The sequence below is a fragment of the Rhinoderma darwinii genome, chromosome 5 (assembly GCF_050947455.1).
Source record: "Rhinoderma darwinii isolate aRhiDar2 chromosome 5, aRhiDar2.hap1, whole genome shotgun sequence".
Lineage (NCBI taxonomy): Eukaryota > Metazoa > Chordata > Amphibia > Anura > Rhinodermatidae > Rhinoderma > Rhinoderma darwinii.
This window is the reverse complement of record NC_134691.1, coordinates 317221991-317239492: the sequence shown is the minus strand read 5'-3', so window position 1 is coordinate 317239492 and position 17502 is coordinate 317221991. Positions and strand designations below refer to the sequence as shown.

At 41.5% G+C, this 17502-nt stretch overlaps 1 protein-coding gene across 1 annotated transcript in view; it reads left to right on the top strand.

Annotated features, from left to right (window-relative positions):
* The window catches only part of YME1L1 (YME1 like 1 ATPase), a 33272-nt gene extending 26256 nt beyond the window's left edge, over nucleotides 1-7016 (top strand). Inside the window, exons 13-19 of the mRNA XM_075827513.1 lie at nucleotides 23-135; nucleotides 729-884; nucleotides 1968-2119; nucleotides 2648-2774; nucleotides 2856-2929; nucleotides 3482-3568; nucleotides 6718-7016. Coding sequence (XP_075683628.1) covers nucleotides 23-135; nucleotides 729-884; nucleotides 1968-2119; nucleotides 2648-2774; nucleotides 2856-2929; nucleotides 3482-3568; nucleotides 6718-6861 — 853 coding nt within the window. The 3' untranslated portion in view covers nucleotides 6862-7016. The remainder of the gene's footprint in view (nucleotides 1-22; nucleotides 136-728; nucleotides 885-1967; nucleotides 2120-2647; nucleotides 2775-2855; nucleotides 2930-3481; nucleotides 3569-6717) is intronic.
* The last annotated feature ends 10486 nt before the right edge of the window (nucleotides 7017-17502 follow it).

Below are 17502 nucleotides of genomic sequence, written 5' to 3'. Positions count from 1 at the left end.
ATGCCCTCATTTATTTCTATAGTGCCTTAATACGTCCTGGTCGCTTTGACATGCAGGTCACAGTCCCCAGGCCAGACGTGAAGGGACGCACGGAAATCCTGAAGTGGTACCTCAGCAAAATCAAGTATGACCACAGTAAGTTGCCACATTTAGAAAAAAATAATAATTTCCATGCAGGTGTACTATATAGTAAATGCATTTCCATGGTCCGCAGAAACGATCTTGGGGTATGTTCACACGATGGAATTTTTGTAGCGGATTCAGACGTAAAATTCCGCCTCCCATTCATTTAAATGGGAGCCGGACGCTTCTTTTTCCTGTCCGATCTTTGGGTGGATTCCGCCCCCGAACCTCCAATTTAAGTGAATGGGAGGAGGAATCTTCCATGCCGACACAAGGAAAAATTCCGCAGTGGATTTTGCAGGCGGGACCCACCAAGCCGAATCCGCCGTGTGAACTGACCCTTAGGCCTCATATATGCGGCCGTATTGCAGAACACTGATCCGTAATACAGTGTCCATAGCCTGCTATATTGTACCTGATAGTAATGTTACCAATCATCATGATCTCATTAGTACTTTTTTTTTAAATATTTTTTATTTTTTTTATAGAAGCTAAAATTCTTTAATCTGATTTCCTGAAGGAATATGATCCATGACTGCAGCGTTAACAAGTGAACTGGAACGTTGAAATGTGACGTAATTAAAATGTTTATTTTGCTATTACAGCTCTTAATGCGGAAATAATTGCTCGCGGCACCGTGGGATTTTCTGGAGCGGAGCTGGAAAATCTCGTTAACCAGGCTGCTCTGAAAGCTGCCGTGGATGAGAAAGACATGGTTACAATGAAGGAACTGGAGTTTGCCAAGGATAAAATACTCATGGGTGCGTAATGTATTCTTGTAAGCGTTGCTTATGATGACCTGTTTTTTGTTAATAAATGGCACAAAAAAAACACAAAACTGGATCCTCGGCTGATGGTTTGGCGTATCCCAATCTGGAAAGTAAGGGCATCAAACCAGTGACATTTCAGGGAATTGTCCTATCTAGTCACAACTGAGGAGCCACTGGTGATTAGCTGATAGCCGCAGGTCCAGGTGCTGAAATTCACTGGCCGTCCATTCTATTTACCAAGGGACGCTACATGTGGCCGCACATTTCTCCTGCAGCAGTTGGTATTGTGGAATTGCATGGCGCCTACAGAAGAAGCTTCCCTTGGCTGTAGCTATTAGACAGAAGTCCTGAGAAGGAGACCCCCACTTTTATGATGTCAATATGCACTAATGGGACAACCCCTTTTGAAGGGGTATTCGGGTTTTCACAAATAAACATTATTTTTTTGTGTAATGACAAGCTGTACAATTTTCCAATATACTTGGTGTCGATTCCCTGCTCTTTTCGAGCGGTGATTCAGTAGGAACATTCATGGTTTACTTCCATTGGATAAAAATCTGTCCTGGTCATGTGATGGACACACAGCTGCGTGGCTCGTCACAAGAGCTCTGATATCTGTACTGTAATGAGCCACGCAGCTGTTTATCCTCTGAACAATGAAGGTTCCTAATACTGTGAAACCTGTCTAGAAGAACCACGGTATATCCAGATCAGATTTTAAGTCTCATCATATACTAGGCATACTGGACATCTTCTTCCACCCCCCTAGACGACTATTTTGCAATGCAATTTTGGGTGGTTGTCTCAAATAAATTTCACTGTATATGATCACAAGCAGAGATTTGAATAACCATAAGGAGTTGATAAACCCCTACTTGTCCCTACTTACTGTCCTAACAGTCCTGCAGCAATTTGACTTTTTTATTAGGTTCTTGAATAATCTGGGACAGGATGGATCGTAGGGACATTCTGCCTTACAACCCCATTGAATAGATTGGGGGTGGGGGGTAGCCAGCGTGATCCTAGAAGACTGTCTGATATGACTGTTTTTTTTTTTTTTGTTTTTTTTTGTAGGGCCTGAAAGGAGGAGCGTGGAGATAGATGACAAGAATAAAACAATTACTGCCTATCATGAGTCAGGACATGCTATTATTGCCTATTTCACCAAAGATGCAATGCCTATTAACAAAGCGACAATCATGCCGCGGGGGCCGACACTCGGTCATGTGAGTCATGCACAATATGCCATACTGGTTCACCACAATGTATTGACAAAACTGCCAATATATATATAATATGTACATTAAAGGGCTATGTATAATACGTGCGTAAATGTATTATGTAAAAAGAAGAACTCCCACAAATAGTATTTTGCGCCTTCTTCCCACTTGTAAATGCGGCTGCTTACCTGATACCGGTCTGAGTTACTGAATCCTACAGTCTATTGTGTGGATTGGAAGTCACTTTCTCTATGAGACTCAGATCCAGGCTCTATTAGGAATGAATGGAGGGACTGACTTCTGGTCCACACAATAGATCCTGTAGGAATCGGCTGGTCACATCAGGGGGGGATGTGTTGTGTTGTGTGTCACGTGGCCCGACACAAGGTCTGAACAGGGGCTGAAAATACAAGATCAAAGACTCTGTAGGTATTTTTTTATCCCAGCAGTATGAGGTGGGCAATCCTATTTCCAAGCAGGGGGCGCAAAAAAGCTTGTGGGAGTGCTTCTCTAAGCTCTGTCTCATTTGTGTAGGTATCTCTTCTGCCAGAGAACGATCGATGGAGTGAGACCAGGTCCCAGCTCCTCGCACAGATGGACGTGAGCATGGGAGGCAGAGTGGCTGAGGAAATAATTTTTGGGCCAGAAAACGTAACTACAGGTAATATCCTATCTAAGCTGAGTCTAGTTATTACACCGTCCACAGCTATGCAGACCTGATGTTTTCTTGTTCTATTTTTAGGGGCTTCTAGTGACTTCGACAGTGCAACAAAGATAGCAAAACTGATGGTAACAAAATTTGGAATGAGTGAAAAGGTACAAAATGTCACCACTTTGGATATGTAACTAATGAACTAACGCCGGCCACATATAGAATGATTCTTTACCCATTGTCTTACAAGGAGATGTTTGGAAATTATCTGAAATCTTCCCATTGTACCAGAGAGAGCAGGGATTAGACCTCCTCTGGGATACCGGTTCTGCTGTATCTCCCCATGTTATATTGGCTTAAAGAGACTGTTGCCTCTGACTCACAAAATATAGACAACCCCTTTAAGTATTTATTAAAGCGGTGGTCCAGATTGGGGGCGGTTTTTCATACTGCAGCCCAGCCGCTATACTGTGACTAGAGCCTAATGCTTCCGGCACTGACCACTGCAGAACTTCCAGTGCCCGGAGGCAGCCGGAACAGCTGATTAGTGCGGGGTCCGGGTGTCCGACCCCCACCGTTCATATACTGATGACCTATACTGTGGATAGGTAATCCGTATGATAAATAGCCCCCTGCCCCTTTTTAAGCTAAAGCTAATGTAGCCAGTTTAGGGTGTTCCTGTGTATTTATTATGGTCTCTCTTTTATATATTTCAGCTTGGGGTAATGACTTATTCCGATACTGGAAAACTCAGTCCAGAAACACAAGCTGCCATTGAGCAAGAAGTACGAGCGCTGTTAAAGGTAATCAGGAAAATCTTTGTTTATGTACACATGCTCCATAAAATTATGCGAGATCTACACCGTGAAGTGTACCCAAGAGGACGTGTTATTTACATCCCTCCCCCCCCCCCCCCCCCCCCCTGTCCCATGGCTGGAACATTGCATCACACCCATCTGTATATTGGTGTAGTGTGATGTGGTCAAGACATAGTGGTCAACACAAACCGCTGTGTGTTCGCGCCAGCATTGTTTGCTGCTGATTATTGGATGAGGCGGTACTGCCAAGCACATTAGTTCTAAATAATTGGTCAACTGGTATGTTATTGGGGCTTCAAGGAAAGTTTTTCCAGAATAAGTCTTTCGTTTGCAGTTATAGTGTTAAAGATACATCGTATGTATACCTAATGTAATGATGGGGCTTAATAGGTGCCGGATTAAATATCAAATATCATGAATTATTGGAGCCCAAAAAATATTCATATAAAATCTGCTAATGTTACCGGTTTTAAATCAGGAATTTTCTAATTGTTTTTCTTTGCTCATTTTTTATTTTTTGAAATCATTTGCCGTATTATCAGACTTGATTATCGGATGCTGAAAAAGTAAAATTTTACTGTACGGTTGCAAAAAAAGAGTAAGTGAACCTTTTGGAACAACCTGGATTTCTACGTTTATTTCTAATAAAATGTGGTCTGATTGTTATCAAAGTCACAATTCTAGACAAACCCAATCTAACTAAACGAATAACACGCAAACACTTGTACTGTTCATGTCTTTTATTGACCATATTGAGTAAATATCCACAGTGCAGGGGAAAAAAGTAAGTGAACCCTTGAATTTAATAACGTATAGATCCCTCTTTTGCAACAATCCCCTCCATCCATTGTTTCCTGTAGCTGCAAGTAAGAACGTTGTGGAGGAATTTTGGACCATTCTATCCTGCAAATAAGTTCATCAATATTTCTGGGATTCCGTGCGTGCACAATCCTCTTCAGGTCATGCCACGGCATGTTGATCGCATGGCCATTCCAAAATACAAATCTTCTTTTTCAGCCACTTTTAGTTGATTCACTTTTGTGTGCTTTGAGTCCTTGTCTTGCTGCATCTCCCAACATCTCTTCAGCTTGAGGTCATGGACTGATTTTCCCAATTTTATATTTATGCAAATGAGCCTTTCTAATGAACAACTGGGAGTGTATTGTGTTTGTAACATCTGGGCGTGTATATAAAATTGCTCATAACTTGGCCAAAAATGATAGTTTAAAAAAAAAAAAAAGTTACTGTTCTCTGCATTGCAGCGCCGATCACATGCAATAGGGGTTAGAGAATCTGGTGACACAGCCTCTTTAAGAGCAGATTTTTGAGCCTCATAAGATCCTTTTAAAAAGTGTCTGAAAGGAAGGAAGCGTGGCTTAAAAGGCTCCAAATTTAAAACTATGCCACCCAAGAGTTAGCTTTTGTAACAGAAAATTGTCTAGCAAGATGCACCAAATTTATCATCGCACATAAATTTGGCGCATCTTCAGACTGCCTGTTCTCAGTTTATGCTGTCTAAATCTTAGACTGCTTGGTAAAGCCCCACTGTTCCCTCAATGTTTGCAAGGTGTCCAGGCAGCAAAGCAGCCCCAAACTATAAGGGTATGTGCACACACACTATTTACGCCCGTAATTGACGGACGTATTTCGGCCGCAAGTACCGGACCGAACACCGTGCAGGGAGCCGGGCTCCTACCATCATACTTATGTACGATGCTAGGAGTCCCTGCCTCGCTGCAGGACAACTGTCCTGTACTGTAATCATGTTTTCAGTACGGGATAGTTGTCCTGCAGAGAGGCAGGGACTCCTAGCATCGTACATAAGTATGATGCTAGGAGTCCGGCTCCCTGCACTGTGTTCGGTCCGGTACTTGCGGCCGAAATACGTCCGTCAATTACGGACGTAATTAGTGTGTGTGCACATACCCTAACGGTCCCACCACCATGCATTTGTGCTAAAAAGTTTCACTTTTGCCTTATCCCCATAGAACATTTTCCCAGAAGCATTGTGAAACATCCAGGTGGTCTCAGAGTAGCTTGAGAAGGGCTGCAATGTTTTTTGTACAGCAGCGTCTTCCTTTTGTGGTGTCATTCCATGAACACCATTTTTGTTCAGTTTTTTTGGGGGATTCGTGATCACCTGAACAGAGCTTTTTGCAGTTTGTAGAGTCTTCAGTAGGTCTTTTGATATTACCCTTGGTTTCTTTCTCTCCTCTTTCGGGATTGTCTGTTGTGCTCTTGAAATGTTCTCGACAGGATGCCCACTACTAGGGAGAGTAGCAAAAGTACTTAAAGGGGTTGTCCTCTAGTGGACGACTAATGACCTATCCACCGAATAGGTCATCATTATATGATCTGTGGGGGTCTGACACCCGGTATCCAAACCAATCAGCCACCCCAGCAGCCTGCGGGCACTAGACATCCATGCCGGAAGCAGATGGCTCTGGTCACGGAATAGCGGCCATGCTGCAGAACTGCAGCTCTGCTCCTATTCACTGTGCAATGATATCCGGTGCCCACAGGCAGCCAGAGCCGCTGATTGGTGTGGGTCGGGGTGTCGGACTCCCACAGATCAATATACTGATGACCTATCCACGTCTTCTGAAAGTTGTTTGCCTCAAGACTTGGTCCATACTATCCAATCTTTCTTGAGAAGGACAGATATGTCAGTAACCAGGCTGTGTGTGCCTTTATTTAATGGGCAAAGCACCTGTGAAATCCACACTTCCAATCTCCTCTCCTTAATTGAAACACCTTTTCCCAATTAGCTCTTGGAAAAGTTATTAACACTTTACTTTTTCTCCCTGCATTGTGTATGTTTACTCATTTTGATTGGTACAACTGTTTGCGTGTTATTAGTTTAGTTAGTTTGTGTTTGTCTATAATTGTGACTTAGACAATAATCATATCACATTTTATTAGTAATTAAAGCTGAAATCGAGGTAATTCCAAAGGGTTCACTTACTTTTGCTTGCAATTTGTATATTGTGGTTCATAACGATAATGAAAATGAAGCAAAGCTAGGTATAGGATGACGGCAGATCACATAAATATGTATGTTTTATGCTGCAGTAAATCAATAGCTCTGCTATATTATTATTGTTATTATTATATTTATTATTATTTTCTTTTAGGATTCTTATGAAAGGGCGAAAACCCTTCTGAAATCCCATGCGAAGGAGCACAAACATCTGGCAGAGGCTTTACTAATGTATGAAACTTTGGATGCCAAAGAAATTCAGTTGGTGGTAGAAGGAAAGAAGCGGATTGTTAGATGATATATATATATATCTTCAGTGTAAAGGACTGTGGGCTCCTCCTTGTTTTATTGTATCTGCATAATCCATTCTTTATATTTACATACTACTTTTCTTTTTTATTTTAAGGTATGTCCAAATATCGCAGAATTTAAAAATTCACTTCTTTTTTTTTTTATTTTTTTTTTATTTGTTTCTTGCGTATGCGGCTTCACCTTTATGGAGTAAGGCAGTACATTGAAAATATAGATTTGTGTCTATCAGAAGCCGAGGTGGGGGGGGCGGCTGAGTGCAGGTAATATAGGTAACTGACCGTCCAAAAAATCCACACTGCATCACATAGGCATTATATCGGCCAGTTCATGGTCACTATGGCTGCGGTCATCACTCTTGTATTCACAGTATAAGGCCTCTTGGGGCTTGAGTCCGCTGCTGCCAGTATGTGTATTGTAATATTTACTAGCCGCACTGCTTAGAATTATTACAGGACTTGAATGGGTTGCAAAAAAAATAAGAGGCCAAGACCTCTACATGTCCAGAAGCGAAAAAACAACACCCTCCCCCCCCCCCCTCAAAAAAACAAGCAACAATTTGCTGCGTACCTATAAAAAGGTGTATGTTTATGCACACGCCAATTGTAGTGGGTCTGGATAACTTAAAGGGTTAATCTGGTTTCAGTAAATAAAGGTTATTCACTATGTACTTTCAATTCAATGTACAATTTTCCAATATACTGTGTGTATCAACTTCTCAAAACTTTTCAAGATCTCTGCTTGCAGTCATTTTATTAGGAAAATTCATTGTTTACTTCTGGTTATGTGACGATCACACTGGTGCTCGGTTCGTCACAGGACACCTGCTCCGATAACTGCGCTGTAATTAAAACGAGCCATACACCTGTGTGTCCGTCACATGACCAGGACAGAGTTTTATACAATAGAAGTAAACCATGAATTAATACAAGAAGTGTTTTAGACATGTGTATAATTTTTAATTGCTGAAACTTTAATACCCCTTTATGTTAAACCCACTATCAACGTTCAGTGTCATTTCTTATAGTTTAGGTGCCATCTGAGAATAAATCTCTATAGAAGAACTGGGATCCGCTTCTGTTCAGACTAACCGGGTCCATACTGATTATTTGATGATAAAATAATCACGTTTCTCTTTTTCATTAAGTCGCACGTATTGCAGGCTTACCTTTTATATGAACTTCACAGTCGGATCATGGTTGCTTGTATGACCAGTCTGTTGCCTGTATTAAATCTAGACATGATTGTACATGTTACAACATTTTTACAGTTAAAGGAGTTTTCACATGAACAACACTCGGCTGTCTCCGAGTCCCATAGAGTTGAAAGGAGCGGCAGGGCGCATACCTGACCAGCGCTTAATTATAATTGGGGGCACGGATTCCCCGTTCTTGTGATTGGTCGGAAACACTTATCCCTCTACCCTGTGGATAAGTATTGTTTGTAGGAAAACCCACTCAAAGAAGTTCTGAATTGACTGGTCTTCCACCTCCATGGCAGCAATAAATGATCTGGTCTCCTGGGAAAACATGCTATGCTGATCTAGTTCTACCTGCTCGGGAATAGTGAGGCGCTTCTGCATTACCACTGTATTCTTATATGTGGGAACAGCCTCTAAACGATGCAGCTGATATCATGTCATAGTGGCTTCTTCAACATCTGGAATCAGTGATTGATTGATATCAATCAATCAAATTACACTCACGCATACATAGACGTACGGACTCGCTCATACAAACATTTATTAAACAAACAGAAGTTTATTGGGGTACACCCTTACCCCACCTGTTTGCTAAGAGAGTCAATGAATTTACACATTACGAAATCTGTTGAAATAGAAAGGGTTAATGTGGGGAAGGGAGACCTGTTTATCTTGAATGTGCCATTCGCCGTGTCTGCTGTGGGGCCATTCCGCTATGCAGGTTCGTGTGTCTGATGAGTCGATGATATTACATGACCCGAATGCTCTTCAGTCTCAGTGGAATTCAGAGTACGTTCGGCTTCAATTTGAAAAAGGAAAAATCTCCAGCTTTGGCTTTCTGCAGGTTCCTTTTTAGGTTCCATTTTATCCATATTGACCAGCGCTACAATGTATATCTGGCTCAAAGCTATTTCCAGTGTGTGCCTGACTGTTAAGCGTGTCCACGTAAAATAAAACTATTTTAAGTAATGAACTCAGAACTGATAACGTTGCGTTTTATTTTATTGTGCGCAGGTGACTTTTTAGGGCTATCGCACATTTCTTGTGTGATTTATTATTATTTTTTTAGTCATTTTGTAGCTGCCACCCATGACCCTGTTGTACAGTGGATCTCCTGGAAACCTGCTTACTATTCTGTCAGAAGTGGAATGTATCACATATTCCTACCTGTGTAAATCGAGGTGTATGAAGCATATTTAAATATGTAAATAAATCGAAGTTCTTATGGTGAAATGTGCGTTTTATGTTATTTTAGGCTTGTTTTTTACTATTTTGAACTATTAGAAAATGTAAAGTTATAAGATGAAAGGCCGGTGGACTTTGAACCTTCTTATGTTTGTTTTGGCTATGCAAACACCATCATTTAGCCAAACGCTCCTCCAAAATAGGGATGTCACGATACCAGAATTTGGACTTCGATACCGATACTTCGTTTAGTATTGCGATTTCGATACCAATTTCGATACTTTGCCAACAGTAATTAAAAAAAAAAAAGTTCTTCCGTTTTCTGATGTGAGGCGCGACGTGTGATGAATTTTGAATGCGCCTCACATTAATAGTAATTAATCCCATCATGTTTCTCAGTCATAATGGGTTAATGTGCGAGGTACATGATGGGGTTAATTTCTATCAATGTGAGGAACATGGAGGTTAAATTCATCGCACCTCGCGCCTCACATTAATAAGTGATAGAAAGCCGTGTTTATCTCATTTTTTTTACAGCGCACACATCATAAATGATGCAAAAACATTGATGTCCGCGCCATTACTGAATGTGTATATTTTATGTATTGAGACTTATTTTAATGTTTACTGTAAAAAAGGTGAAGGTGTATTTTTTTAATTTAACAATACTTTGTTTTTACTTTATTTTAAAACTTTAATGTACTGACATATATCAGATATATGCCAGTACATTAGCCTGTGGACGAATAGCACACAGGCTGTTAGGACATACCTCAGTATGCCCTAACAACAAGAGATATGGTAAGACAGCCCTGGGGTCCGTCAATAGACCCTGGGCTGTCTGCCCATATATGGTATGGCCCTCGATCGCGTCACAGGAATTCCCTGTGACGCGATGCATGGGCATCCCCCTTCTCATTTTCTCCTGAATGCTGCAGTCAGCTTTGATAGCAGCATTCAGGGGAATAACGGCGGAGATGAGAGGTTTCTCTGATCTCCGCCGTTATAGAGCGGGGCTGCGGCTGTGTAATACAGCCATTGTCGCGCTCCTGACAGGAAGTGCGCGCGCGGTCAGCGCTGCACTAATGAGCGGCGGCACTGAAGACAGAACATGGGGGTGTTTTGCAGTGCGCCCGCCATGTTCTGTCTTCAGTGCCTTAGATCATTAGTGCAGCGCCGGCCGCATCACATGATGCTGACCCCGCGCGCATATGTCAGGACTCGGGAGCGGGGCTGTGGCTGAATTACACAGCTGCAGTCCCGCTCTCATACAGTCATGTATTACTATACTTAGCTGTGCGGCTGCGCAGCTAAGTATCGAAATACAGGAAATAGCGGTATCGAACCGTTTGGGGATGCACAGTATCGAAACAGTATCGAAGTTTCGATGCACCGTGCATCCCTACTCCAAAAGCGGATCAGCGCCAAACAAAGGTCTGCTTTTCTGATAGGTGCACCTGCTTTTAGGTACTCCATCACTACACCACTGCTGACTTATACCGGACAAGCATTTGTATCTGGAGTAACCCGCGGCTTGCAGTTCCTTGATTCTTCTCAATGACTTAGTCAAACCCCTTAATGACCGGGCCTGAAAAGACCTTAATGACAAGCTCAATTTTTCTGTTTTTGCCTCTCCTGCGTTTCAGCAGCCATAACTTTTTTATTTTTTCATTGACGTGGCTGTATGAGGCCTTGTTTTATGCAAGAGAAATAGTATTTTTTTTTCCCCCAGTTTGGGGGTAAAAAAAAAACATTTTTTACGCCGTGAATATAGGAAAAAGCGATTCTCGGAATAGTTTTTTTTTGTTTTTTTATCCCGTTCACGTTTCACGCTAAATAACCCATTAGATTAATTCTTCAGGTTATTACGGTCGTGTAGATACCTAATATGCGTAGGTTTTTTGTTTTTATTTAGTGCAGGGGCAATAAAATGTATTTAATGGAAAATAAAGACTCTTTTTGGGACTTTTTTTATTTATTTGTTTTGTTACCTTTTTTTTTTTTTTTATTAATCCCATCAAGGGATAACTTTATTTGTAACTTTATTTTTTACTTGTAATGTATTAGCATACTCCTGTACGCTAATACATTACACTTTGTCACTATGACACAGGCTGCTGATCGGGCAGCACATAGTGTGCCCGAACAGCAGGCACATGGAACAGACAGCCCTGGGGTCCTTTGTAGGTCCCCAGGGCTGACTGCAGAGGGATTCCCCATTGTTTGATCGCATCACTGGAATCCCGGTGATGCGATCAAAGAGGGGAATTCCCTTTGATCTTGCCGCGGTCACGGACCGCGGTAATCAAAGGGTTAAATAGCTGGGGTCCGAATGTTTGCCGACCCCAGCTGTGTTCAGGAGGCTGCTCTGAGATCAGGAGCTATTAGTAACAGCTCCTGCTTAGAGGATGAGTGCTCACACGAGCGCTCATCAGCCTGATCTACAGCGACGCCAAAAGACGTCTCTGTAGACTAAGCACCCGCACCGCCTGACGTCAAAAGACAGTGGGCGGTCGGGAAGGTGTTAAGGGATGTCGTGCGCCCAGCACAAAATCACCAGATGAGCAAAATCTCGACTGAAAACATTTTTTCAAATACGTGGGATAATTCCCTATGCTTTGTGCCATTGTGTACCTCTTTTCCTCTCTCTTTTTATGGCTCATGTCCTTCATTATATGCTCCCTGCGGTTATTTTCGGGTTTGTTTACCTCGCTCTTTTGTTGTGAACGTCCGTTTCCTGTTCTGAATGAAGACTAGACATCCCATGAATCCGCTGGGAAAATCTAGTATAGAGCATGCGTGTTGGACACTATCAATGACACACGCTGTGAATAGAAGGAAGGAGGAGTAAAAGTAGATTGTACAACCCCTTACCACTGAGTACAGTGACGTCATTTATGACGTGGCCGTACATGCTGAAAGCCGGAAAACGGAAGTTAGAGCATGTACGTGGCTGAGGTGGAATTTCGGGTTAGTGAAGCTTCACGTGATCGAAGATGAGATACGCTGCTACGAACATCTGATCAATTGCAAGTACATTGAAAAAATATTTGGTTGTACATGTTTAGTTAAGCAGGAGTGGATTAATTTGTTCCGGAAAACCCCTTTAATGTAGTCAAGGGCTAAATCTGAGGCCCCCTTAAAGAGGTATTGCAATCTTGGACATTTATGTCATATCCACAGGATATCAAAACCTACATATGAACAAAAAAAGGATAGAGCGCCCAAATCTATATTGTAATAAAGATCTCATTTATATAAATTTAAAAAAAACAAAACAGTAGTATCAAAAACACAGTTAAAAAGGTGTGAGAGCAAGAGGGACAAGATGGAAAAATTATCCATATATATATATATATATATATAAATAAAATCACAGGTAATACCAGCAGAGAAGACCTATAAAAACCAAGAAAAGAGAACACGTGTCTCCGGCCTCAATGTGTGCCAAGGGGACCCCCACTCTGCCCTATACACATAACCGGAAAATGTCACTAAAAGATGGGACACCCGGAAAGAGTCCTCATTTGAGTAACTGGTAACGCAATGTCACAAAGTATACAAAGACAATGTGAATGAATTGTAAGACAATAAAAATGATTACCACACCATGCTAGTGGAACCTGAGACCGGGTCCTGTAAGGGCAACGAAATAGAAATACAACAAAGTGCATAAACATCAGATAACAGCCGCACCAATGAACAGGGATTCCAGGCTGAGTGTATACGGTGTAGCATCAAATGTATATGTAAAGTACACCAAAAATACAGGGCGCTAATGGATACACATAACCATCCATATAGGCACCATATCAATGTGCAAAAATATAAGAAAAATAAATGATTACCTAAGTAAACTACTTAGAACCCATAGAGATGTGAACCCAGTCTGTGATACCCAGTCAATGGTGTGCTATGTTATATGGTAATAAATACAAAAAGCAGGGTAATACCTAGGCACACGGTTAAGGTGTAGCAAGAGTCATATAATAAATGGGGAGCACTTATCTGAATCACACGACTGTACTAAAAAACTGAATGCATACCGTTAGACATTGTGGAGAGGCCTAAGGAGGGAATGGAGGCTATACATGGCAACACGCCTCGACGCGCGTTTCGCCTGTGGCTTAAAAAAAGCTGCATTTGAGTAATGTAGCAGTACAAAAGAAGCATAAGAGGTCACCCCTAAATGTCTCAAAAAGCAAAAAAATATTTTTGTAGTGGCCCAGGGGCTGTTTTTTTGGTTGCAGTTGTTGCTGCTAAAGGTTGCACAACCAGGTATCGTGTTTCGGTAGCAATTACTTTTTCACATTGGTCTAGTTGGTGTTGAATAACTTTTTGTCTTCAGTAAATTAAATTATTAAAATAGTTGGATTTTGTGTGTAGGCCTCATGCACACAACCGTACTGTTTTTTTACTGTCTGTAAATACGGATCCACAGTCATCCGCATATCTGCCACCCTGTCCAAAAATAGTGTAGAGCACCCGTATTTACAGGGAGGCTACAAATGATGTCACCAACAAGTCCCAAACCCTTAAAAAGATCACATCGTTCATGTGGCATTTTCTTGGGGAAGTCCCTCCCGCTACACAGCATTGCTTCTGCGTTTACAGTCGTCTACGGATGCACATCTGAAGCCGTCCACAATTTTGCACGCGCCTATAGACTTCTATAGGCGAGACCATGCCGCAATTGCGGACAGGAATAGGACATGTTCTATATTTTGCAGATCATTTCTAGGGCTCGGACACGCACCTGTAAATATACCGGAAAGGCGTCCTTGGCCTATAGAAATAGATGGGTTTACAGATTACCCGTAATTACGGATGAAAACTACGGTCATGTGCATGGAGTCTTACTCGGACTGTCTTTGTCTTATTTTACATTTTGTTTAAAAATAATTGCAACAAATGTGCAAAGATAGAAGGAATCAGGTTCGGGGGGGGGGGGGGGGTTACTATTTAACAACATTATGTACAGTATATATTTTACTTGCCAATTTGGTTAAAAAATATTAATGACGTCATTCTGTAAAATAAAGCAATCTCATCGTGGTATAAACAATTTTAAAATGGCTTATCATCGGGGCACCGATTTAGTAAACATGAAAATGATGATTCAATATCACAACACACAACATTATAGTCAGTGTTGTCTTATGTTCACCGCATAAATCTGTAGGCATCATTAATCTGTTGATTTTTCCTATTAACCGTAGAACACATTTTACGGATCAGTACTTTATTTTGACTAAAATATATGATGGGCAAAAACAAATAAAAATGAATTTATTCATTTATAAATCCTGGTGAGATAATCCACTACGGAATAAAAGATGAAGTGACATGAAAAAATTAATGAGTAGTCATCGATAAATCATTATACAACACGTGATCGTGCTCTTAACACCCGCCGAATTTTGTGAGATAACTACACTGGCTGTCATTATCCAGGTTTATCCATATTGTCACTAATTTATCTTCATATGAATGAGGCATTTAAAGGGGTTTTCCATCTCAGTCATTTAGGCCGGGCTCCCACTGGGCGGATACGCTGCGTAAGAATAACGCAGCGTCTGCAACCTGGAACCCACATTGTGGTGCGGTTTTTCGAACGGAATATCCACTGCGGGAGAAAGGCGTTCACACTTACCCCGTCCCTCCTCTGATGTCCACTCCGGCCTCCCTGGATGACATTGCAGGTCATGTGACGTCATCTCAGGAGGCCGGATTGCAGGAAAGAAGGAGGGCGTTCTGGGTAAGTATGATTATTTTTTTCATGTAGTTACGTTTTTTGCGGTGTAATCACTGCGAATACGCTACAAAAGTCGCAACATTTGGCTTTCTGTTGCGCGTTTTGCATCCCCATTGAATTCAAAGGGGAAAACCTGAACAGAAAATCAACAAAAACACAGCAATGTGACATGCTGCAGAATTAAATTCCGCACTGCAGGTCAATTTATTAACGTTTACGTGCAGCGTTTTTTTTTTACGCAGCGTGGGCATGAGGTTTTCTGAATCTCATCCACTTTGCTATTACTGTAAGTGCTGCGGAATTTCCGCACAGAATTATGTCGTGGAAATTCCGCAGCATTTACGCTACATGGGAACCCGTCATTATAGCATTTCCAAACTGAAAAAAACTGCGTTCGCAGTGTATGTTGGAAGTATACCTCAGGAAGATTTTTCTTTTCTATGGCACTGTATAGTCTTAGGGTATGTGCACACGTAGTGTTTTCAGTCGTTTTTTTGGTGTCGTAAACGTCCCGAAAAATGGCTGAAGAATCGGTAGCAAAACGCCTAAAAATATCTGCCCATTGAATTCAATGGGAAATACGACGTTCTGTTCCAACAAAGCGTTTTTTACGCAGCCCTTTTTCAAAACTCAAAACGCCCACGAAAAAAGAAGTGCATGTCACTTCTTGAGCCATTTTTGGAGCCGTTTTTCATTGACTATAAAAAAACAGCTCCAAAAACTACCGTAAAAAACGCTGCGAAAAACGAGAGTTGCTAAAAAAACGGCTGAAACTCACGAGCTGTTTTCCCTTGAAAACAGCTCCGTATTTTCAGACGTTTTTAATTTTGTGTGTGCACATACCCTTACAGTAGATTATGTTGCCCTGAGGCTCCCTTATTAAAAAAAAACAAAAAACATTTTACACTGTATGCCTCTGTATGGAATAGCGTAGTCAGTTTGAAAAGAAGGTAAGCCGATGTATACCAGCCCAAAAGATGCAAAAAAGACACCTTTTTTGGCATTTGCCAGGTGAATCGGGCCCTATGGATACGTTTGGTGTAAGCGGTGGGAGCTTTCCGGTCTCATGCACTGAATGTACATTGCAAACACAGTGGATATACACAAATAAATAGATCCAGTGCTCCTCGCAGTAACTCAAATGTTGCGTTTTTCTAAATATTCAAAATCCAAATTTCATATACTGAACTTAAAAATCTTAAATATAAAACATCATGGGGAATATGTGGTGTCATAAAGCACTCCACTGGGACGTTCCTCCTATGTCCAGGTTTGATACCACATATCCTCCATGATTTATGATGCTATATCATTTATATTTAAGTACTTATGTTTTAGTAGATGAGGTTTGAATTTTGGATATTCAGAAAAACTGAACATTTGGGTGGCTGTGAGTATTTTTTTTTTCATATTCAAAGTTTTTATTGATTTTCAAAACAGACATGAATTAAAACACAGTGGAAGTAAGTACGTCCTCATAAATAAAGAGAACAACAACAATAGGGGTATTTTACCCCTTTCCAATCAACAACATTTAGTTTCAGTGTGAATAGGTATATAGGGCGGAAGTATTGAGATGATGGGAGAAATGCACAATAACAATTTAGGCTCCTTCGTACATTGTGTTATATCAACAGTCATTGCAATGAATTATAGGGTAGGAGAGGAAAGGGAGAAACAAGAGGGAGACAGAACAAGGGCAGGGAGGGCACATGGGTGGGTGGAGGTCTCGGTGAGCCTGGACTCCAGTTCCAGAATATCATAGTGAAGAAAGAAAGTCGAGAGCAGCAATATTAGTATGACAAACGCGGGTGAAATTACAAAAAATGTCCCGTTACGTCTCCCTATTGTATCGTCGGTTGACCCTAAAGGAAGACTATGTATCATGTTATTAGAGTAAGGTATGTGGGCCAAGAGAGGAATATGGTCCAATGAGACCAGGTGGATATGTAACGTGTGGAGACAGTTAGGGAATGCACCATCAGGTTTTCCATCCTCTGTATCAAAGCGATTTCTTGGAACCACTCGTCAAGAGTTGGAGGATCCTTTAATTTCCATTTTCGTGGGATAACTGTTTTGGCAGCTTGAAGGAGGTGTCTAGTTATGGATCCTTTATATGTGGATAACGGCATGGGGAACATAAATAGTAGGGTTGCCTCGGGAGAATTGGGGACCGAAACCACAGTGACCTCTGATATAATTTGGAGTACTGCCTCCCCCCCAAAAAAATTTTTTATTACATTAAAATTGAATTTTCCGCGCGCCGAGCATGGTACTGTCAAGGTTGCTGAAAGAGTTACCGCCGATCGCACTGATCGCAGCCCATTAACTCTTTCAGCACCCTGGACAGTACCATACTCGGCGCACGTAAACGGAAACACCGAGTGCACACGGGAGTGCACACGGAAATCACACGGCCGCTAAAACGTGTTCACGGACCCGTCAAAAGCAGCTGTGAAAACGGTGATGTAAGTGTGCACGAGGCCTTA